Source organism: Melanostigma gelatinosum, assembly GCF_949748355.1.
Source record: "Melanostigma gelatinosum genome assembly, chromosome: 3".
Taxonomy (NCBI): Eukaryota; Metazoa; Chordata; class Actinopteri; order Perciformes; family Zoarcidae; genus Melanostigma; species Melanostigma gelatinosum.
The window spans coordinates 9,101,562-9,126,175 of NC_136636.1; the positions used below are offsets into that span (position 1 = coordinate 9,101,562).

General features: G+C 43.1%; 1 protein-coding gene across 1 annotated transcript in view; it reads right to left on the reverse strand.

The window, feature by feature from the left end:
• Positions 1–24,614, reverse strand: part of celf4 (CUGBP, Elav-like family member 4) — a gene marked incomplete at its 5' end in the record, with an annotated part of 76,833 nt that continues 52,219 nt past the window's right edge. Inside the window, 12 exons of the mRNA XM_079266157.1 lie at positions 1–81; positions 2,643–2,837; positions 3,976–4,119; positions 5,846–5,923; positions 6,308–6,370; positions 7,867–7,977; positions 8,413–8,565; positions 9,305–9,443; positions 9,727–9,867; positions 10,209–10,288; positions 11,239–11,367; positions 16,961–17,009. Coding sequence (XP_079122283.1) covers positions 2,710–2,837; positions 3,976–4,119; positions 5,846–5,923; positions 6,308–6,370; positions 7,867–7,977; positions 8,413–8,565; positions 9,305–9,443; positions 9,727–9,867; positions 10,209–10,288; positions 11,239–11,367; positions 16,961–17,009 — 1,215 coding nt within the window. The 3' untranslated portion in view covers positions 1–81; positions 2,643–2,709. The remainder of the gene's footprint in view (positions 82–2,642; positions 2,838–3,975; positions 4,120–5,845; positions 5,924–6,307; positions 6,371–7,866; positions 7,978–8,412; positions 8,566–9,304; positions 9,444–9,726; positions 9,868–10,208; positions 10,289–11,238; positions 11,368–16,960; positions 17,010–24,614) is intronic.

Genomic DNA, 24,614 nt, shown 5'->3' on the forward strand with positions numbered 1-24,614 from the left:
GCAGCCTCAGTGGTCCAGATGTTGAGTTTGCACTCAGTGGCGGGTAGCAAGAAGTCAACATATGATTCAGCTCAACAAAACCTGAAAGAAGAAATAGAAACTGTTTCAGTCAACTTATATGTGAAAAACAAAGCAAAAAGACACTTGGTGGTTCATGCACATTAAAAGGTTGTAAGGCATATGATTTTAGGAACATTTTTAGCGAGTGATGTGTCTCCAGGGATGACAATGTCCATCCCTAGTGTAAAAGATTTCATTGTTTTTTTCAAGTGTTTTTGAGCCTTTGTAAAACACCAGAAAAAAATAATAATAATAATTTCACATGAAATGGTCGGTCAGTCTTCTACTTCAGACTGAAATATCTCCACTACTATTGCATTGTCATGAGATGGTTTAGACATGGTCATTCATGGTACCCAGAGGATGAATCCTACCAACTTTGGGGTTCCCATGACTTTTCCTTTAATGCCACCATGAGTTTAACATTTTTAGATTTTGGTGAAATATCTCAACAATGTTTGGATGGATTGCAATTTGGTGCAGATGTTCATGGTGCCCAGAGGATTAATCCTAATGACACTGGTGATCGCCTGACTATTTTATCTTGCAGGTCAAAGTTTTCCCTTATTCAGCAAAATATCTCAACATCAACGTTTTATACACACATCCATGTTTTTAGACGCTGTGTCTCAATGACTTTGTTGATCCCAAGATTTTTCCTCCAGCACCACCAACAGGTTGTCTTTTGTGGTGAATTGTTTGTGGATTGAATTGTTTGGTTCCATCACCTGCAAAACATTGTGTTTAGTGCAACACTCGAACATGGTTAAAGTAAACCAAACATCAGCGTGTCAGCATTGTCATTGTAATGTTAGCATGCTGACACTGCAGCCTGCAGAGCCACGATGGCTGTAGGATCTGGATTTTGTTAATTTTTGCTGTAATTGCTCGTCTAGTTTTTTGTTGATTTGTTTATTTACTTGAATCTAGACGATTCAAAGACACAGCTTGTCCTTCTGGGCTGAAACTAACATTTATTACATAAGAGACCACATTTCTACATTACATCAGAAAGCTAAAGGATCGTTAATGGGGGAAATATTTGTTTTTAATTTAGATGTATTTTATTCCTTATGTGCCCTTGCTGATGATACTTGCTGTATTTTATTGACATGCAGATGGAGCAGTTGGATATATATTTACAGGACACCTTCCTCTCTAAAGCATCTTCACTGGCACTAAGGCTCTACGTTGTGGGATGGATAAACAAAGATCATTTTGTTGAGACAATGTTGAAAACAAATCAGTGCTCACCCTGCAGAGAATTAATTGATCTCCCCGGCAGTGACGCCGTTGTAATCTATGTGAAGAACAATTAAGGTTTGTGGTTTATTTAAATCAAACCGTTTAATCCTGTTTTTGAAATGATGAAGGGATTTTAATCAAGACACACCTTAACCCTCATGCGTCATTAGAAGTTAAGAAGTTCTCCAGCTCGCAGTCTGATAACTCTTTGCCATAATAGTTTATTATTATCATTTAGATGTAATAAAACTGGGAAATGCAAGTGCAAAAATGCCTATCCGCTCGTTTATCAGTTGACATTTCAAACACTGTAATAACTGTCAGTCTCAGGTCAAAAGAAAATGAAATCAAAGAGATGTTTTCACTACCGTTCTGTTGAAAATGTTTTTATATATCAAAAGTAACGATGCCACATATTTTGTGACACATTCATATGAGACTGCACTATTCGTCTCGCAGTGATTTGCCTCGGGACACCGTCTGGTGTGGTTCAGTTAGTTTGTGAGTGGGTGATAAGTTTCCCTTGAATGAAGTCATCAGTGTTGAATGAACGACGCAGCCTAAACTCTCCATCACACAGATGAAGGGAGGAGACAAAGAGGAACAGCACAATTACCCGCCTGAGGGGTAATAAATGCCTCTCCCTTGGAAGCGATTCCTTCCCTGTGCAACACACAGAACCTATCACCAATTAACTTTTACCTACAGGGTAACACACAGGGTCACTTACTGTAAAGCTGTTCTACAAATAGAGGTGGCTTCATGGAAGTAAACACTCCTACAGCTCTGTTTGTTTCAACCAGTCATGAAAATGAATGAACGATTGCATGGCAGGGTATAGAGTTCATAACATAGGAATACAATAATGTATTCCACATTTGATTCTTCATATACTGTTAGTCATCTAACTGATTACAAAAAAGGCTTTGTCTTGTTATGTTGTCTACTTCCAAAACTTGAAAGTTTTGTCCTCAAATGTGTAGGGTGTTTTACTTAAGCATATACTGCTGCCCGTGGGATAACTGGTAACAATAACTCTCACACAATAATGAGTCATAACGACATCGGTGGAGTTAACATTTACAAATGCGTACTTGAACTATCAACAAGGTGGTAAATCTTCATCACTATTCTTTACAAGCAATTTGCCGATGATCAGCGAGTTATTAGGCCTCTGCAGATGTTTTATGACATTTATAAAAGGTTACAGAGAGAACATCATTTGTCAATATGATATGCAGTGGTTTTGCATGCATTGGTTCAGCGAATCACCGATCAGACTAAAGTGACAACAAGTGTTTCGAGACGAGTAGGGCTCGGTGTCTGACGTGTCTGACCTGTCTTCCCTGTGTGCAACGGCTGCCCCGGCCGCCAGGGTGGCGGCGGCTGGCTGGGGCGGGGGGGCTAGTAGGGGCGGTTGGCGTCCTTCGGCCTCTTCAGCTGCACCTTGAGTCTTTTCATGCCGATCTGGAAGCCGTTCATTGATTGGATGGCAGCTTGGGCACTTCCTGGGTTGTCGAAGCTCACAAATCCTGGGGGAAAGGCCAACACGAGGAGAGAACCACGAGGGTGTGGTTAGATGAAGAGGCAAAGGAAGTTTGGGGTTACAAAAGAAAGGATAATGAAGATGGGTCCAATAAGATGAAGCAGTCTTTCACATGAATGTATAACTGTTTAACTTTACTATAATAATGAAATAATTGTATCTGTACATAAAACAATGAAAACACTACTATCTTTTAGCATTGATAAAACAAATACTATGTAATACGGCACTTCAGAAGCATTAATACAGCTAACATACAGTATGACAATAACAATGTTCCACATAACAGAGCACTGCATGCAACTAAAATCACAATATGAACTTGGTGATGGGATGTAAAACCAAAACATCAACGTGGTTGTGCTATTTTTGAATTTTTCGGTTTTTAATTTCCACTTAAAAGTGAGAAAACATCAAATCACAAATTAAAACTTGCATCTCAAAATTGCAACATGAATAATACAACATTACTGTCGTGTTGTATTAACGAGCAAACGCTACTTTGCAAAATAGGTTGCAGCTGACGGACTCTCCATTAAATATTCTCCACAATCCATTTGTAATTTGCCGCATAATTATACATTCGGCTGAATTGTGCTGTCAGTGGTATGAAGTGAGACAGCAGTCTCTCTATCTCTGCATGCGAGAGCAACTGTTGTACTCTCAGCATGCATTGCTTTTTCTTACAGTAAGTACGAGACGGAGAGTCAGCATTTGTATGCATATGTCATAAAGAGCACAGTGGCAATGCAACTGTGCAAACATGGCATTAAAACAACTCACTTCTATCACGGTCTATTAACTATTGATGAAAGCATTATAGCAGTTACATATATCACTGAAATATTCATCATATAATAAATTAGTTGGAGCTTCAAAAGAAAACAGCTTTAATGATTAATAGAAAAATTCAAACAAACTCATTCTCTATTCTTTCTTTTTAGTAACAATCAGCTTTTGCACAACTGTAGAGAAATTCTCCACTGTTTTGTTTTAATTTTTGTAAGGGAGGGGTGTTGGGAGGTTAGGAAGGGGGTGTTGACTGCGGTAAAGAAGGTGATTCGTAAAAAAGAATAATCAGAATAAATAACCAATAATCTTTTGGTTTGTTCATTTTTACCCACCAAAGCATTTACTTTGGTTTGTCGCCCGATCCACAAACACTTTGGAGGAGATGACATTACCGAAAGGCAGGAACATCTGCATCAGCTCTCCATCCCCAAACTCCTGAGGGAGGTGGTAGATGAACAGGTTGCAACCCTCTGGTCCTGCACACGGAGACAGAGAGAGGGAGAGAGAGAGAGAGACAGAGAGAGAGAGATAAGGGGCAAAGGTCAGAGAACGAGAGGCAAGGCGAGAGAGAGAGAAGCATTAAAAGGTTGAGCGCGACAAGAGGAGACTTTGTGATGAAGAAGATAGAATAGCTTGTGAAGGTTTACGAAAATGCCCCGAAAACTGCTCGTGAACTACTTGCTGTGATTTTCGGTCATGTACATTTTTGGTCGGTGAACCAAGAGGCCTGTGTTTGACAGTGGGTGTGATGTTCACGGATGTGTTTGTGTGATTCATAACATCATTATTTGGGTATGTGTGCTGAAGTCGATTGCTCCCAGAGAGGTGCTACCAATTACAGTTGAATATTGAAGAATTTAGTTATTCCACCAAAGTTAAAACTGTTTTGCTACTTTGGTTAAGATTTCTGTATTTGAGTTCTTCTCACTGATTTTAAGTAAATGAAATTAAAAAAAATGATGTAATGTCAGGATTCAGCAACATTTGCTTCGACAATTACTCAACTGACAGTCGATAAATCTGCAACTATTTGATCATCGAAAACAAGTTATATTTCTTTGTCTTATTTGGTAATGAATTGAATATTTAACTATTGGTCGGACAAAAACAAGACATTTAAAGATGTCACATTGGGCTTTAGGAAAGTGTGATGAGTAATTTGTACTATTTCTTGATAAAGCGGGGATTTATTAATCCTAACAAATACTTGCTGCAGATGCATGAACATGTCAGAGCCCTGTAGGACTCACAAATATATCTACAATTTGTGAGCGACTCTGACTTGTGAGTCATTGCGCGACTACTATTTGAAAGAATTGCTTGCAATAGATTTTGTGAAACAAAGGTTTTGAGAGTTAAACTCCTATAACAATAATAATGATAAGAACTAAGGATGTTTTCCTATTTATTGTAATATGAAAATGGCATTTTTATAAACCTAGACTTTTATTTTAACCAACCAACTTGATACTTATTCTCCTAATATTAATAGTGAAATCAGGTTTGGTATCAGGGTTCCAAAAAACTTGTGGTCCAGCAAAAAGAAAGTGCAGATTGTATTTTAGCATGCAGCCATTAGTCAGTAATGGGTTGCTTGAGAGTTTTAGCTGTAATGGAAAACTCCTTAAATTGCCGTTCAATTCTGATAAATGATGTGCAATGTTTTGTTTATTTTCCACAAGAGGGCAGTAAGGTCCCAAGCATGGGTGTCCTGAGCTTTAAGGTCATTGAGTTCATGAGTAGGTTTAATGCTCAGTTTGAAACACTCAGTCACGCCGGTAAAGTTAGATGCCCGACAACCAGCAGGGATCGTCACTGCATCATAACCCGAGTAACCCGACACTTTAAACTCTCTTTGTATTTTGCATTGTGATTTCATCTTAAACTTGTCTCAATTTTAAAAGGCAAAAAAAAATAAAGATTTCAAGCTGTCACTCTTCTCTAATCAATCCTGACTGATACCATACTCCGTGTTAGTGTGAGTATTTTTTGCTTTTGACAGACTGGCAGACGGTGAAATCATGCCTGAAAATAAAACGAGGACTGCGGATTGCCTGGATGTGTTTAAACGTGGGTGTTTATTCCAGGACTATATTGGCAAGAGGATTAAAGACAAACAGAGAGGTAAATATGAGTAAATGTTTGCGGCATGCATGAATATTTAGGAGTGAATGGTGTGCCGTGTTTGAGTGTGTGTGTCACCTTCTCGTTGCTGCTGTGGAATGATGGGTGGAGGGTGGGGGAAGGCTTGGCTGATCTGGCCGTATGCAGCGGGGTACGCTGCTGAGACACATACACACACACATAGCGCGGATCAGATAACAGTCATGACTAGAGCACGCACGCACACACTCGGATACATACAAACAATGTGATATATGCAGGAGCACAGCAGGCAATCGATCAGGTAACTGACAGAAGAGTCTACATATTACACACACACAGTGAACACAACAGAGAGAATAAATTGCTGTAGTGAGACTGAAACACCTATTGTTACATGGTCAAAATTGAAATTCAAACAAAGGAATCTTTCTCCTTTCCTTTGTCTCGGTCCCCCCACACACACACACACACACACACACACACACACACACACACACACACACACACACACACACACACACACACAGATCAGTGCTGCTGTGAGAGTGACAGACAGACCTGCATACTGCTGGACTCCTGTGTAAGCCTGCTGGAGAGGATCAGCTGCGGTGGGACTTTGAGCTGCTCCACCAGAGACAGAAGAAGGTGGAGGTGGTGAAGGGGGAGCACGGATGGATGGAAGTGTGTGTGTGTGTGTGTGTGTGTGTAGGGGGAAGGAGATGAGGCAGAGAGAGACGGAGGGAGAATGTAGATGGAGGAGAGGGCACGGAAGAAGGCGAGAGTAATATATAACAAAGGTGAGAGGGAGCAGGGATGGAAGGAGCGGCGATGGAGAGAACAGAAAGGAGAAGAAAAGCAGAAAGGTTAAAGATCCGAACGGCGAGGTGTCCGCTCGCTTTGCTTCCACTGTGTGAGGAACTGAATTCAGAATCGCTCTCTCTCTTTTGCTGGGCTTTTTGCTTTATGTTCCTCCTAAAGCATTTCAAAAATGATTTTTCCAGAGAAGTAAAAAAGTAAAACTTTGAGGGACCACAGTTAAAATAGAAAAAGAACACACGGCTCCACTGTCACCACAGGAAAGGCAAAAACATTTATTTATTGATGTATCTATTATAAACAAACCATACGAAGAAGGAACATTGATTTGTCTGACAGTCTACTGTAGTTAGACATATACACGACAATACAGTTACAATACACACTCACAACACTGGATGCACCTGTTGCTATCACTTCACATGTGGGAGATGCAATTCATTTTCTAAAAATGAAACGTGAAAAAATTCCCCCATTCTAAACACACTTGTTGCTACCACAGATGCTGCGCCACACTTAATAACTACCCATCTGTACACATAGTACATGCACATTAAATACACCACTGAGAAAACACACACACACACACACACACACCGATAACCACGTACACACACTGAAAACACCACTATCACCAAACCCGAGAAACACTGAACACATCGTGGACTAACAGCAACACTGAAAAACGGTTCAGATAGCCGTTCGAAAGGAGAGAGGTATGGGCTCAAATAAAAGTCAATATATTCTAAGCTTGTAAAATCGTGTTCAGCAATACTTATAAAGCCTGTAGTTGTACTTCATCCTCTGTGAACCGGTGGGAAACTGTTGCACGAAAAGTTTGTGAATGTGGAAAAGATTAGCAATTTTACAAACAAAATATATTTTGGAATGTCTGACAAAGGAATTTCTGTGATGTTCCCCACACCATTTGTGACACCAAAATTATAATTATAATATGATTTCTGCCCTGCTTTTAACTGTAAAATCAGGGCCACAGTTTGTCCTCGTAACTTTCAAGTGCGTGTGCCCGTCTAACACTGAAGTTAGACTGTGGGAGCGTGACACAGTTTTGTGCTTGGAATCCAAACAAAAAAAATTCCACAACTACAAATCATCACTGAACATTCATAACATTTCTCATGCAGGTTTTTCCACAGGTTTACAAAGGATGATATTAAACCTCAGGCCTTGAAATGATTTCTGAACAATAATATCGTATTGACCCTTGTTTTAGCCCATGGGGAAGTGGGATGAAGAAGGGTAAGAGGATGGGGAGGAGGGAGGAGGGAGAGGAGCGCTACCTTCAGAGAGAGAAGAGAGGAAGCAGCCACCCTGAACCCCAAAACAACTCCGCGGAGCCACGCCCAAGCCGTTTTTCTCCGAGTCCTCCCTAAAAACCATCTCCTGCAACACTGGAGAGACAAGAGTGTAAAGAAAAAACAAAAAGACAGATTTTTCTTCCACCTCTTCACAGACAAAAACCAATGAGGTACTAGCCACGGCTCATGACACAAGCGCATACTTAGGCTCCAGCAGCCCCATAAGCACCTTTGCCAAACACTCATCTCCTCGACATGCTGACTTTTCTGCGGGCTAAATTCGTCTGGCCTCGGCCTCCTGAACATGCTTCAAGGCTATTCACGCCTGTAAGCCAGCAGCATGCACACTTTCCCGCTACAATGGATGCGTTTACTGCAGAGTGTGATTTAAGCTTCATTTTCGAGACGTCATGGTTTAACATGGTAAACAGTGTAGCCATCATTTATACAGCTTTATTATTTGTTTTCTGTATCTCTGAGAGTTGTTTTGTGTGTTTGCATACATGCCCCTGAATTTATCAGCCTTACCAGGGTAATGGTGTATTCCGTTGGTGAAGACAGCCTCTGCAGGAGGCTGCCCATTGGCCTGGGGGGGCGGCATGCCAGTAAAACCATTTACACTAATGGGGGAGGAGATGCTGGTCACTGTGGGGGCGCTGATGCCTGGGGGAGTACTGCCACCTGCAGCCAAGGGTCAGACGGGCAAAGACAGAGAGAGACAGTACGTTTTTTTCAAGGACCATATGGAGAAGTTTTACTTTGACTGGACACATAGTAACTCGTGGAAATGTCAGAGGGGTCGGTCCAGTGGGCCGGTGAAGACAGTAAATGTCAGGGTGGATTTCTTGACCCATTATGTCCCTCACTGTGACAACAACAGCCATTCTGAATCTGAGACAGAATGGCTGTACGTTTACTCAGAGCACATTTTAATAACCTACTAGGCAATTGCCTGGATCGGCACTTTCGCAAGGGATGCGAAATGTGGCCTAACTACTCATGAGCAAAAATCACGGAGTATCCGGTGGCAGTAACCAACAGCAGTAACTGCAGTCTCGCCCCCAGCTCTCACGAGCCAATGATAGCCTGGCCCACTGACAGTTACTGCTGTTTGTCTTCGAGAACAACCAAAACAAACGCAACGTGAGAAAAAGGAAACACTGCAGCATGTCTTAACGACCGAAATGATCGGAATAACCTAAATCGATCAAGAGGAAACTGTTGAAGAATCAAACAGAGGGATACCTCTTTCAGATAACTATATTGATCTCGGGAAAGTTACCCGTAACGTTAGCACAAAGAGACCGCAAATACCGTACTTTTACTTTTAAAATGTAATTAAAGTACTTTTAGTTGAGTACAATAGTCTAGTACTCTTTCCACCTCAGGCCCTTCACATTTGGTCTATCTCGACTGTTACCTGACGTTGGGGTCATTGGTGCTCCTGGGATGCCATTGATGGTGGCCATGTGCTGCATCTGGGCAGCAGCAAAGGCCGCCATTGGACTGAGGTAGCCTCCCTGGCCTACTGACGCCATCAATGCCGCCTGCTGCTGCACCTACACAGTGGAGGAGAAGGGGATTTAAAGGAGGGTTGAGAATAGTGTAAGAAAAGAGGCGAAGCCCTTTCGATTATTGAGTTAAGAAAGAAAAAAAGAAAGGGGTGGGCGTATAAAAGGAGGTATTTTCCTAAGAAAATACAGTATTCCTACTTGGATGAAGAACATCTCCTTTTGCTATTTCAGATTCCCATGTGAGCTAGGCTTGAACACTCCATTTAATCTCTGTGGTTCATTGGATGTATAACTGTGGATCATAAAGACGTTTTGCGGGGCATCTTGCCTGAGCGTAGGCTCCGTAGGCTCCAAACTGCAGGGCCATAGGGTTGAAGATGCCCATCTGACCAGCCATCTGCTGCATGCGGCGGATGGTGCGCTCCTTATCCGTGTCGGCGAACTTCACCACCAGACTGGATGAGGCACCCTGTGCACCAACCCAACCACCCACCCACACATACACACACAAACACGCCACGCAGAACATGTTAGTGTATACAGATACACATGACATAAGCTTCCATCAGCACTCGCACACACATCCTCTTCTGCCAAGGCAATGGCGTCAGAGCTGTAGCTGGCAACCATTATCCTGATATAGTTAGGATGGGTCATATGCAAAGGACGAATTTCCTGACTGGGATTAATAAAGTACAGCTCAACTCAACTTTAAGAAGGTAATTAAGCTCTATGTGACTCATCCCTCTACGTGACTCACCTTTCTCACATAAATCTACATGCTCACACACACAGATAGGATGTACTCACGGGCATTGTCTGGCTGCCGTGTAGTGCACTGATGGCTGCCTGAGCTTCAGCATGAGAGGAGTATTTTACAAACGCACAGCCTAAAGAGAGAGAGAGAGAGAGAGAGAGCGAGAGTGAAAGAGGGAGGGGGAGAAAATGGCGAAGGGGAAAAACAGGCAGTGAGAACAAAAGAGAAATGTTTTTCTGAAAAGTATATCATACAGTATCACTGCAAAACATCTCCAGGAACAAGACAACAAGTAAAAGGTTTCCTGTTTTTCACCCGGGATAAGTTTCCAAAGCGGCAACAAACAACGTAACCAAAACCCCCCTTTTTGCTGCGTCAGTGTGGCTCAACGCTCAATAAGCGGGCTAAACATGCCACTCTGACACCATTAACAACTTTGGGATCCCGTGATGGGGCTTAAAATGCCACAGCATTCTGGTGTCGCTTACTATTGACAAGCCCCGTTGATGAATTTGAATGATCAAGTTCCCAGTAATTATTGAGCGAAAGCCCACTTAGCCGAGTAAGCTGGCTGATGAGGCCTTGTTAATGGAGCTTCACGGAGGAATCAGAATGATCAAGCCCACTGTAATCATCGGGCTTAGTTATCATCGGGCCTCATTGATTGGCTGCTAAGCCCACTGATGGACTTCATGCAGTGAACTTGTGTAGCACTCTGACAACATTTGGAAAGGACAGTTTCTCTGGCGTGACATGAAGTTAAGGAGGTTGACTTGGCTTTTGTCTTCGTCAGAGCCGTGTAGAGAACTCATGAGGTTAATGGGGTTCATCTGTATGGTGTTGGTGGTTTATATCTCTCATCCCGTGGGCAAAACCTTCAAATGGCATTTCCTGTTTAAATTTACAGGATCTACAGTATTCTTGTGTAACCACTCCTCTGATGATTGTGAAATAGCCCGCTGTGACATCGCTCAACAAGGAGAACTTTGCAAAGTCACCAACTTTGAAAGGCCAAATCATTTCTGTGCAGTCGCGTGTGAAAAGAGTCTGCTGGCTCAAAGTTATAAACAGCTATAAACTCACCTTTGCTGTTTCCGTCGGGACCTCGGAGGATGGTGCATTCCTCGATGCTGCCGAAGGACTCAAAAAGGCGCCGCACGTCATCTTCTGACTGTTGCTTGTTGAGCATGCCCACAAAGAGCTTTCTGTCTTCTAAAAGGAATAGGTCACGATCAGAGGAGCAGAGATGCCTTTTGATATTCGTCCCTATGTTCAGTGAAATGGAAGAGTTTTTTTTTTACTCATCTGTACTTGCATCTAGAAAAAAAACGTTTTGTGATATAACAGATTGTGTATGTTCTCCAAGGAGACATATGCTATCCACCCATTTATTCGCACATCTTTCGATCTCAATCGGGTTTAAATGAAGCCATTGGCTTGAAGCTATTTGCTTAACCGCTAACTCTTAATGAGTATGCTTATTCTAAACAAGAGGTTCATGGTCATAGGTAGGTGCTCAGCTCCATTTGGAAAACATCAGCAGTGCAATAACAATAGAACAACAATTAAACTGTTCATAACAAGTCAGTGACAGATGCCAATGATTACATTACATAACAACATGTAGAATTTTGAAATTTGTTAACTGTCGTGACACATTTCAGCAGCACTGATTAAGCACTCCTCGCTCATGCCCATTCAATGGTGCTTGCTGAACACTGTCTGTTGTACAATGTGTATTTTAAATGCTGAAGCATGTTTTTCCTGGTTGACCTGGTTTTCCATCCGTGATTCAATTACAAATTTGTAGTGGAAGTTCTGGTCACAGGTGCGCATGGTGCAGCATTTCAACGTTTCTGCACAATTGCATCTTATTTAGTAATGCTTGCTCGACTTGTGTCTGCAGTAAATGTGTGTCCATAACAATGTGCCAATCTCTTTGTGACAGGAAATATTGCTGCTGGCTCATATTTCCCGAACAATCAGACTGAGCTACCAACCTGTTTGCCTCGCAGGTGTGGAGTAGCTCAAAATGTAGGATAAGTTGCTAATATGGTAATCCATTATTCATGAGAGGACAGTGAGTGAGTGTTGTGGTTACCCAAATCTTCCATGTTGTTTCAAGCACCTCTTTTATTCTATATTTTGATAGCTGTGAATACATCACGTGAAGAGAAGTCTCGCATAGAGAGACCTAACTCCACAACTCCGTGTCAGTGGCTCCACACGTTATTATTCTGCTATAGAGAAGAAAAAAAGAAACCCGCTTTGGCTTGTTTGTATTTCTTCAAACCAATCACAATCGTCTTGGGCGACCCCAATGAAGCCGCGTTGGTGCCCTTGCAAAGTATTTAGCGCAGATAGCAGGCGGGGGGGGGGGGGGGGGGGCAATAGACGGCCAATTGTAGACTTATACCCACAGTCTAGATCCAGTCAGACTACGTGAAGAGAGACAACACCTACACACATCTTTGTAACTTTGACCTGATGTATGTGTCGAATATAACGTGATGTCTACTAACAATGGGCTTGTGTGACAATCCATGGGTCGGATGTTTCAGACGAATCAGTCAGTTTTAGTACATCAAGTACTACCCGTGAGGTATTGGACATTAGGCGTTGGTGTGCCTGTCCTCAGGTCAGAACATCATTAAAAGTTAATGGCAGTCTAAGTTAAGTTTGCCAGCTATTCTTTCCAGGGGGGCTCTGTTTACATGTGACAACACATTTGGTTGCTGTTATTATTAAATATGCATCGCAGACAGGATGCTGGAGCCTGCTGCACAATAATGAGGCAGCACGTTTGACTGTGAAACAAATTAGATAAAAATAAATGTAACCGAACAGAAATAACAAGTAATATGCACAAGTCAAAGGTCATGTTGAATCCAGAAGACAATCACATAAATGAGGCGTTGCACTGGAGAGTAACCTGTTGTTACACAGGAAGCTGGGCACATGTTTTTCATGGCTACTGAACACTTTCAAAATAAAATGCCCACTTTCTAAACATTAGGAAATCATTAGGACTCGTTCATGCTGTTATGAAGTCACACGCCACCAATTTAACACATCGCGTCTCTTTCTCATTTACGAACCCGTAGCAACCATTATTTTGCACATAGCAACTGCTGTCCTCTTCTTTCTTGATGTTTAAATGGGCTTTTCAGAACCAACACACAACCTCCCTCACCCACATTTCTCTTTTTTCAAATTCTATCAAGACACTTTTATGCTGTCGAAAAGAATTGCAGGACGAGAAATCATATACAAACTCTGTATGTATGTTTTTTAATAATACATAGCCAGACTGAGGTCCAGGATCAGTTTATGATTCACCTTGACAGCATGAGCTGAGTCACTGGATTAGTGTTTGAGGGAAATTGTGAGGCAGACGGTGAAAGTGTGTTAGTGCACAACAGTAGCAGATGTTTCGGTGGGCAAGGCCGTCTGTTTTTTTTAACGTTGCACAGAATCTGAGCTTTGTGGAAATGGGTGTATACGTTGGGAAATTAATGAGCCTCAGTGCAATTGCCTCTGAATGTGCTCTGTAAATGAACATGTGTGTAGGGGTGGTTATCTGTGTGTGTATGTGTGTGCGTGCTAAGGGTCCGTTCCCCGCTGCCTGTGCGTGACAGGGTGTCCTTGAAGAGTCAACAAGACTAATCTGCGCTCTGGCCTTGCACTGGGGGGTTTACAAGAACGGAGCGCACATCAGGGGGGAGGACACATACGTACACACACACACACACACACACACACACACACACACACACCTACACACACACACACACACACACACACACACACACACACACACACACACACACACACACACAGCATTATGTCAATGACTCCCTGATTCCCCTTTCCTATAATATTTAGTATTATTAAGAATCATAAAATGTATTACTATGTAATGTTATTATTTATTTTTGCTCCACAGCAGAAATATTATTTTCCTTTATCACATTAGGAACACTTTCATAGTAGTATTCCTACCTCCCTAACACTATCAATTGGTGGAAAGTGACTTTTCATATTTTGCTTGTGTATTTCCATTTCATGCTGCTTTATATCTGTACTCCACTGCAGGAAATATTGTACTTTTTACTCCACTACATATATTTCTAGACAGATTTCCGTTACTTGTTACTTTCAGATTAAGGTTTTATATTAAAACGTGTATGATATGCTTCTAAAATACAATGGATGTCAGGATCCAGGATCCCTGTCTGACCTGTTCGGTGTTACCTCTGTTTCCCCTGATCTCCTCCTCATGTGTCCTGTCATTCCCCCGTTTGTTATTGTGTGCCATGTGCTCTGTGTTGTCCTCTGCCTCCAGACACCTCCCATGGCCGCACCCTTGATTGTGCACAGCTGAGGACACTCCAGCCGATCACCTCCTGCAGCCTGACACACCAGACTCAGGTCCCACTAATGAGTCTCCTGTCTCTATATAAACTCTGGTCCTGCAGTCTGGGGTTGTCAGGTCGTACCGTCTTTCACCCGCTTCAACCCCGTGGCATCCTCTGCCCTCCTTGTGTTACACGGACTACACACGCCGTCAAGCTGCCAGCCCTCCGGTGTCGGCCCACGGGCTCCACACCTTCCTGTCTTAGTCAGGCTAAATAAAACCTAGTTCCATTAACTTCTGTGGTCTTGCGTTTGGGTCCTATCTGTGAACTCCCGTGACAATGGATTGATAGAGATTAAACCAATGGAGGCCAGTTCTTTTGACTTGAGACCCTTTATAAAAAACAGTGTGTAGTTGGGGATCCTTGTGATTGAGATGTTTCACCAAAGAAGGATTTTCCGTCTGAACTTCCCAGATGGTTTCTTTTAAATGGGGGTGAATTCAAAAAGACAGCCGTTGGTCAATCTGCTTTCTCGGTTAAAGTAGTGGGGAAATGGTACACACACATTAGGGAGTCAGCCTTAAGCTTTGGTTAAAGTCAGCACAACAGTTTATTGTATTTATCATACTGATTCTATTTCTAATCTCACACTAAAGGGCTTTATGTTTTGAGCTCTTTTATGTTTTTGTTCTGTGGTTGCCTAGTGGCAGACTGGTTTTGTGGATTTGGAGCTAGTCATCGTTAAACGTTGTACAATAGTGATACTCAGAGGTTGGAAGGAGATATGCATTCCTAAAACGTTACGTTTCTACATAAAAACCTGTCAAGTTATCATACGTGTCTCTGACAGCTTGACGGAGTAGCAGTGGGGGTTGTGGGCTTAGTCGATGGTCAATTACTGTTAATTGTCTGCTGTCCCTGCAAAAATAAACGAAATAGATAAACAATTTAAATAATAAGCATAATTATTTCACAAAGATTATATACAAATCCAAAATGTGAATAATATTTGTAGCAGAACTTTTGTTCTTTTTGTTTTTCTTCGTTGCAACCCCATTAATCCTCTCACAATCCCCCTAATTTATTTAGCGATCCACGGGAGGGGGCCCAGACTCCACCTACAACAGTAATATGTTACTTACACGGATGCATCATTACTAACAGTCGACTGTAATATATGACAATACAGCGTATCAGTCACAGGGGCCATTTTTCTGCAGAACAACTACTTTCACTTCTGGTACTTCTGTACTTTTGCATCAGTGTGATCATAAAAGGATCTTTTACTTGTATTGGCGTATTTTTCACATTGCTGTTGTGCTTCTACCTCCCCTGCAATTAAAATGTAACACCCTGACAGCGTGATGGAGCCTTGGATTCATGTCTGCCAGAAACATCCAAGGGATAGAGAAGAATAAAGAAATATACATAGAAATAATCTTGAAAAAAAATAGAAGTGTGGAGAATAGAAGTGGGCTGAGGACATACAGGGAGAGACAGACTCAAATAACAGACAGAGGTGTGGACGGCCTGCATTGCCCTCACTTTGCTTCCTCATGCTTCGTGCTCGCCTCTGTTCCCTCCCGCTCCATCAATCATACTCAGAGCACCACCAAACTAAATAGAAGAGGATGTCGCACTATCTCTCGTCTTCTTAAAGTTTTTTTCCCCCCTTTTACAGGCGTACCTCTTCCTCAGTCCTTATGTTTCTCTCTGCTCATCAACCTTGAACTCCTTGCGTGCTCTATTTTCCCCTTTGCTCCCCCACTCTTTCCCATGACTGAAGAATCGCTCTGGTGCCAATTATATCAACGACTGCAAAAGTTTGAGACACTCCAGCCGAAAATGGTCAAACTGCATCAATCTTCTCTTGTACAGTCCATTGATTGCTGTCAGAAGCAGGTCACTTCATGTCTAGACATAGAAAATGTGCTGTATGCTGGCTTAGCTGTCAATACAATACGCCACACATAGAATACCAGACAAGACATCCACTTTCATTCACACAGATCCGTCTATTGAATCCGCGGTTCATTTGGCTGATACGAACTTGTGACACAAGTCAAATAGGACTCGCTTTGTTGACGACAGCGTTAGGTGTTTGACAAAAAGAAGTGGCCTGTTTCCCCCTAAAGCATGGCGTGGCACACATGTTTCCACATGTGCGTTGCATGTACATGCATCAGTGCATATGATGAAACTCCAAGAAAGGAGCTTGGGGCAGCGCCAGCCAGGAGAAACACTGTTTACATAATGCGTTCTGAATACTGGAGGGTCCGGCTAGGCCACGCCTGCCAGCCTGCGTCGAGGTACAGGGCATCGTCTAATGGGACAGATAATGGTGAGTCTGATACGCACAGGCAGCATGTTTGTCGGGCTAGAACAAAGGGAAGGAAAGTAGCAAGGAAAGGGGGGGAGGAAAAGAAGAACGGAAGGGCGTACAGTACCTCCTCGACTCTCGCTGTCTGCTGGCTTCACCTGGATCGGTCTGTTCATCTGTGACCGAGAGAGAAAGAGAAGCAAAGAGAGGACAAAAGAGAATAGAGACAGACAAAAAAAGAAGAAGACAAGAGACAACCAGTAAGCATCATGTTATAGCACATGCTTCTACCCCTCTCCCTCCAAAACAAAGTTTTTCGAATCACTCAGCCAAATTGCGGGTAAAGTGTATTGAAAATCTCCAAAGCTGGAGCACTTATAGCCATTGGGGGAATAGTTGGTTGGGAAAATGGGTTGGAAATATTATTTGATGTGAGATGAAAGGAGAGAGAAGGGTTGGAAAGGAGGATAAGCAGAGGGATGAAGGGAACGATAGAAAGAGGGATGGAGGGAGGATGGTGGAGAGGTAACTCTGGGTCAGCAGAGCTTCTGTGACTGTGTATCCTCTCTGTGGGTGCTTCTGGATGCTCGTGTGCTATCGTGAAGTGGTCTGTGTGTGGACTATTCAGATATAATGGGGTGGATGTTTACATACTGTTGGGGTCTGTGCGCCACCTCCGGGCTGGCTGAGCTCCTCACATGCTTTCCTCCCTGACCTGAAGTCTGATCCTTGCCCCCTTGAGATGACCGCACCTCCAGCCTCCGGCCAAACTGACACCAACTCTCCATTGGCCGAAAAGCAGCCTCCCGCTGTGCGCAGAGGCCCGCTTATAAGCACCAACACAGCTAAAATCGCCCTCTTCGCCCTGGGACCCGTCCTTGGACATATGAAGACACACCAGCCTCCTACCTCCTGCACGACGCTGGCAACCGAAGGCCACGAGGGAGCCGCGGCCCTCAAACCCTCAAACCCTCATCAAACCCTGTCCGGTCACAAAGCCATTTCGCTGGTCGAAACAGCCGTGTTTTCTTTTTCTGAGTTAAGGTCCCCTTACTCCGCTGGGACGAATCCCTTCCACGATTCCTTCCCGCTTTTTCTTTTGTGCACACATACCGGCAGGAGGAAAGACGACTAAGCCTCAATCCTCCACCGATGATTCCCGGTAAGACGCACGGACCACGTCGTCTAAAACCGAAGTAAATTCATCCTCCCTGCAGCGAGGATAGATCACGTCTGCGTGTCGCTCCAGAGCGAGCCCACGCCACAACGGCCCGACGCCAGCTGCAAAGCCGCGCCGCCCAGCAAGCTCCCCCTGCGCCCCTTCCTGACGAGGAAAAAGGACAACTTCCCCACGAACACTTTTCCGTTGCAACGAAGCATGGACAAGTAAGGTTCATGGTATCTGGGCATAGCTTAGCTTGAATTAACGTAAATTTAATTCAGGTCATTCATTTCTATGGTACATTCCCGTATTCTGTTTGTGTTAAGACACTGTCGCATTATACGGAGGTATTTACGCAACCGTTACGGACCAGAGAAGCTCCGTTGCATTGTGTATTAACTGCTATGACTGTTTGCTTGGGATTTATTGTTGATTTATTTTCATTTGTTTTATTACACTTCGTGTGGTATTCTCTCCTCATTAAATCAGCTCTGTGAGTGTAGTGTGGAATCTCGGCTATCGTACATAACTGCCGGCAGTTCTACCGACAACGGCACTTTGTGTACGATACGGCCAGCGATCCCCATTCTCACTACAACGCGGACCTCACGCAGAAGTTTGATTCATGACCCCCACCGTTGCTCTCTTTCTTGCCTCTCACGTAACGCGCACACACACAGCTCCTATCTCTGCCCCTGGGGGAAACCCCGTTCAAACGATCGCCTCACAACACACGTGTGCATCGGCACACGTGATTACATACAGCAGTCTCACCGCCATTTTGTCCGAGTCACTCGACTCCGCCATCTGGTGGTAGTTTAGCTGTAGTATCTTAAGGCCCCTCCCCTTTTGTCCGCGTCACTCGACGCCGCCATCTTTGTAGTCTTTAGCGGTAGCTTTAAGACTCTCCTTTCTTTACACACACACACAGACATACACCCTCATCCATTTTATTCTTTTCTTTAGATTAGGCATACAAATTGTATGATAACGTTTGTTGGTTGCAATATTAATTGATTTGATCATTTATTATTTTGATTTAATAAACTCTGTTATACTTTAAGGAGCAGTCGTCTGTGATTACTTGTGCATGTGTATGTAATAAAACTGTATGTAGTAGCCTGTGCTCGAACTTAAAAACCTTCACTGTCACTGAATGCGTAGTCGTACCAGACTATTGACATTATGAGTGACTACTAATTATGAGACTTAGTTTTATCGTTTGGTTATTGGTCCCTGTTCGCAGGGTGGTGCCCCGTTGTTATTAGTAATCATTAATAATTGTTACATACATTAATAATTCTATTGATGTCAAGAATTCAGTTTCTTAAATGCTGATAACCCAAACACGCTCCTTTACGTTCCCAACAACACACACACAGAAAATTCAACAAGTACACACAGAATAAACATAGTATGCGTCACTACAAAATGTTCTTGCACTATCCTCTCATTTCACACAAACACTTTCTGTCCCCCAGTGACACTTTTCCACAGTGTGCCCACCGAGGCCCTCCTTTCATTCCACTCCTGCCTGTCAAACCTTCCCTCTCCGCCTCACCACCCTGCTAAACGCTCGCCGCCAATCAGCTTTTAATAATGCCAATCGCCACGCTGCCAGGAGGAATGGAAGGAAAGGAAGGAGGGGAGTAGAGGGGAGGAGAGGAGAGAAAAAGGAAAGGAGAGGAGAAAGCTGAGGATGAAAGGGGAGGAGGGAAAGGTCAAGGTTCTGTGTGATGCAGCATCAGTGTTTTGCTAAATGTCATTAAATATTTTCCTCAGAGTTTGCTGATACAGTCATCATCTTAATGAATCTCGGGGCTTTCAAATGATTCACCAAAGGCGAAACCTTTGAGCACGGGGGACACGATGTCACGACGCAAACACAATTAATGCTCGGACCTTCACCCTTTCCTCGCGCTTCTCTGCTGCTAATATTAAATCACATCATTCTCCATATCACTTATTTAAAATGGAGTTACCCATTCCTTCCTCTCCCTCGTCTCCTCCCTCTCTTTGACAGCCAAGAGAACGCTACTAATGTTTTTAATGTGCTGTGATGCATTATTTATCAGACTGGCTGTTGATATGGAAAAAGGACAAGAGGGGTTTAAGGAATTGGGGAGGATAAAAAAAGGTGTTAAAATGAGTAAAAAAATACAGACAGAAGGATGTGAGTAAAAAACTGTGCTGGATAGGAAAGATGGATATTTTAGGAGGAGTGAAACCAAACAGGGTGAGGAAGAAGAGAAACGAATGGAAAACGGTAAAAACACACACACAAAAAGAGAGAAATGTGGTGATGGAAAAGGAAGAGGGGGGAGGAATGAGGAAAAGAGGACATAGGGGGAGATGAGGACATAGATCAGAGTATGGGACAAGGTCAGCCCACTGCTCCCATGGGACCTATAAGCTTGCATACATATGAGTGCTTTTAGCGTGACCCATACAAATGGTCTGGCCTCAATCTGACCTAATTGTGTTCCACCTCCACTGGTTTTTTATATGCAAGTCTTAACCCGCGCGGTCTGACAGCACTGACCCTCTGAGGTTGCGTTTTATTTTCTCTGCACTGGCGTTTTAGGGACTTAAAATAATTTGCATTTACTTTATGTTAAAAAAAAAAATTTAATAAAAAAAAGCAAAACCGTCCCAAAAGTTATTCATATTTTTGTTCGACTTTTCCTACGAAAAAGAAAATATCAGCACCATTTCCCCCCTAAAATCAAGATAATTAATGTTTATAATCCATGGCACACATTAAAGTCAATATTTTTGATATGTAACAAATCTTAAAAGTAAGACTGAAATAAGATATAAATATGGAATAAGATAAACATAAAAGACCCTCCCATGATTTCCCCCCCCAAAAATAGAAATAGCTAAACCCGCCCCTATTTTGACCCAACTCCGTTAATGTTCACACTTTCCCTTATCATAACATTTATTTTAGTTTAAAACTTGACCTCACTGCCATTCTTGATTGTTTGAATATTCAATCTTAACTGTTATCAGCCAGTCTCTTCATTTGTCATCGCTATAGTTGAGCCGCAGAACGTCCCCTCATACATTTTTTGATACAGTATCTAAACGATGTTAACTGGTTAAACCATTGTTTTCTTTTGTCATTGAAAGCTGAGTGGAGATTCATAGGCTCTCTATCAGTGGTTTCCATTATCCCGGGCCCATAAACTGCTTCAAGGTCAGTTTTATCATCCTGCTCATAATAGTGTGAGTTAGCACCAGCCCACTGGACAACCGATCCCAAAACAGTAGTTAAAGCCAGACGCTGACTAGCACGGATAGCTCCCCCAGGATGTATGTGGTGATGTTAGCCAAAGCCAGATGGCATCATTGAGCAGCAGAAGCAATGCTATACACAGACAATGCATGAAGCTCTCTCTAGCCTAATGCCAGCATGATAAAAAAGACACCGAGATGCAGACATGCATCCACACAAACACACAAACAGGCACAAGTGGGTAGGCTCACATGGCTAGACATGCACGCTTGGCTCATGCACAAACAAATAGGCCAATAGGTCTATGCATCCAAGCATGCATGGAAACATACAACAGGATACGAATAAGGACACACACACACACACACACACATACACAATGCATTATGTAAATGTATCCTTGTGAGCCGACATGTTCTGTGAATTGGCTCATCGCTCAGCATGCACACCTAATACCTCGCATGTAGCGCGCCTTTTCTCCCCAGCCTTGTGAACGTGGCGGCCTATTCATCCACGCATATGCCGATTAAACACACTACACGCGTGCTCACACGCGCACACACGCGCACACACGCGGGCTTAAGCTCCATTGTTGCTGAAAGTCCACCTCAGCAGCCTCGCGTTAAGAGTGGCCTTCGTATACCAAATGATCGACAGCTCAAAAAGAACTGTGGCTACACAAATGCACGGGCACCCACACCCACGCACACACACGCACACACACACACACACGCATATCCTTGCTATACTCCTCTGTTGATGATGTAACTCAATGACAGCGCTCTGCCTCAGTGCTGCCATAGATTCCCTGCTAACTAGAAGCTGAGGGAATACATGGTCTCCATGCAGCCTGTGCTGTACCAAACTGGTGAGTCATTCTTCTGAATCAGTCTAGTACGGCCTGAATGTTTTGCGAGGCCCACAAGATTAGCTGAAAACAGTGAGGGACTACAGTTTGCTGTATTGGATTCTACCTTGAAATGGGATAAAATTGCAGTCCTTGTATTGATTCCACCGCGTTCAAACCACAGAAATTAAGTTACAAAAACACTGTTACGATGACAACTCTATTGGATTTATATCCACTGAATTTCTGTGTAGTACCTTGTTATGTCAGATGTGCTTCAATTACATTTTTTTACAAGTTGCTCAAGACAGTGCCAGCAACCAAAACCACACACAAACTAACACATGCGGCCGCAGTAATTCACAGCACTCGCAGGGAAACAAGAGCGCGCAGTCACTCGCACTCCCATCATCGTCTGTGAAAAAGAATATTGAAAGTATGCTTTACGAAACTCTGGAGAGGAGGTAGGATTTTCTCATTTTCGCCCTCGTCTAGCAGATGTGTTTTTGAGAGAGAGAGAGAGAGAGAGAGTGGAGCAGTGCAGGCCAGGTCATTTCATTATCACAGTGAGAAAGCGCTCCATGAAACTCCACCAGGGAGGCCCACTTCATAATATACCTCTTCTACTGTTGTGAAGCTCTATTTTACATTCTGCAGCTAAAGGCCCGTTTTTTCTTTTAACGTCAATTGAATTAAGGTGTTTGGGTTCTCTTTTGCTTTCTGTTCATACTTATATTTACTGGTTCCTAATTGTACTGTGTATGAAAGCATCTGACTGGGACCAGCTCCAGGTGTTGAGATTCTCTGCGGGAGCATTGCCAGGGTAACAGGGTATAAGTGTAACCAAACTCCGGTATTCGTATTGTCACATGAACCACTGGCGCTCGACCTCGACCTGTTTTCCAAAGTATCTCAGCATGCACAACACCCATCTTGGGATGGAAACGTGCCAATGGAAACATTAGATGAACAAATATGGCTATAATCATGAGATGCTTTTGGGAAACCGGGCCTGTGTACGAAAGGGAAAAAAACCCCTCAGTGGCAAGATTAGCTGAAGAACTAGAAACATTTAGCACGCATGTTATAGATTTCACCAGTGATCTCAAAGAGGACAACCTATTTTTAAAAGTATTGATTTTACAATAATTCACAGAAGCATTACACTCCCCTGGAATACTCCCTGCATTTCCATCAAGGCTCCGACTCTACAGCACATGTAAACTTTCAGTTTATTGACTTTTGCAACCTCTTGAACCACAGAAGTATTTTACAACATCTGTATTTTACAACATCTGTAGCAATAGATCAATAGCTCACACCCTTTCACCGCCATTACCACTGCAGACTGCACAGAGCAGCAACACTTGAGCGCAGAAATACTCATGCATTCAAATTTGACTTCACTATTAATTAAGTAGTAGCTTCAAAATGTAGTACGACAAAATAGCATTCTGCTTGACAAGAATTTTTGGGTCAGTCTATAGCAGCTTGGAAGTTGATGGATGGTTAAATGCCACTTGGATTCCCATGAGGTTTGTTCTCCACTAATGTCTACAGGTCTGAGTCAGTATTTTGCCTCTTCCCTGACCCCGTAGTTCCTTATCCTGACAAATGGCCAAACACCAAGTATCTCTTTTGTGAAACATGCAGAGAGATCAATGTCTGTGTGTGAGGGTAAAGAGGACTATAAAGCAAAACATCCCAATCTCTTTCCCTTTGTTGCGTTCTCTTCTGCTTTATCCGTTCTCATCTTTACAGAGGTGGGCAATCTGTAGCACGTCAGATCAAGGATGAGGAGAGTATTTTATGACAACGGGATGGCTTGGCCCAGTTGTTTGGGCTGGGATTGAGCGGCATGCCGCACTCAGAACTGAGTGGATGGAGCGAAATAAATATAAGCGGGAAAAAAAAGCATCCAAATGAATTGTAAATTGGCACAGTCTGTGCTTTCTTTAGCTGTTACATCGCAGCATTGAGGTGGCTGCAGTGTGCATCATGGCAAATGAGACACTGGCTCTCATTTATCTATTTCCTTGTGTTCAAAATGATGAAGCGCTGCACCCACAACTTACGGTAACATGAACAATAACATGCATGCAAAAGGACTTAATACACTCGAATTTTACTGCTGAAATGGGTTTGATTGCGGCGGTTCAAAGGTTTAAAGATGTTACATGACCTCACACCCCCCAAAATATCATCCTAAAGAAATTCAATAACTCTGACATCCCTGTTGGAGCAACTGTGTGAATGAACAATACAATCGCCGTCGTTCTCGGCCCGTTTCTATATGCTGCTGCTCGCTTCGTAGTGCTGCGGTCCCAGTAGTGTCTACCGAGATCACAACGTCTCCACAAAGGCGGATGAAAGGGAAACACAGAGAGATCACTAAATGAGGCAAACCTCCGTGTCCAACCCTCTGATCGTCGCGGATTCCTTCACTAACATGGCTTTTACACAGAACATGAAAACAGAGGAGGATAGATAGGCACACACACACACACACACACAGACACGCACACACACAC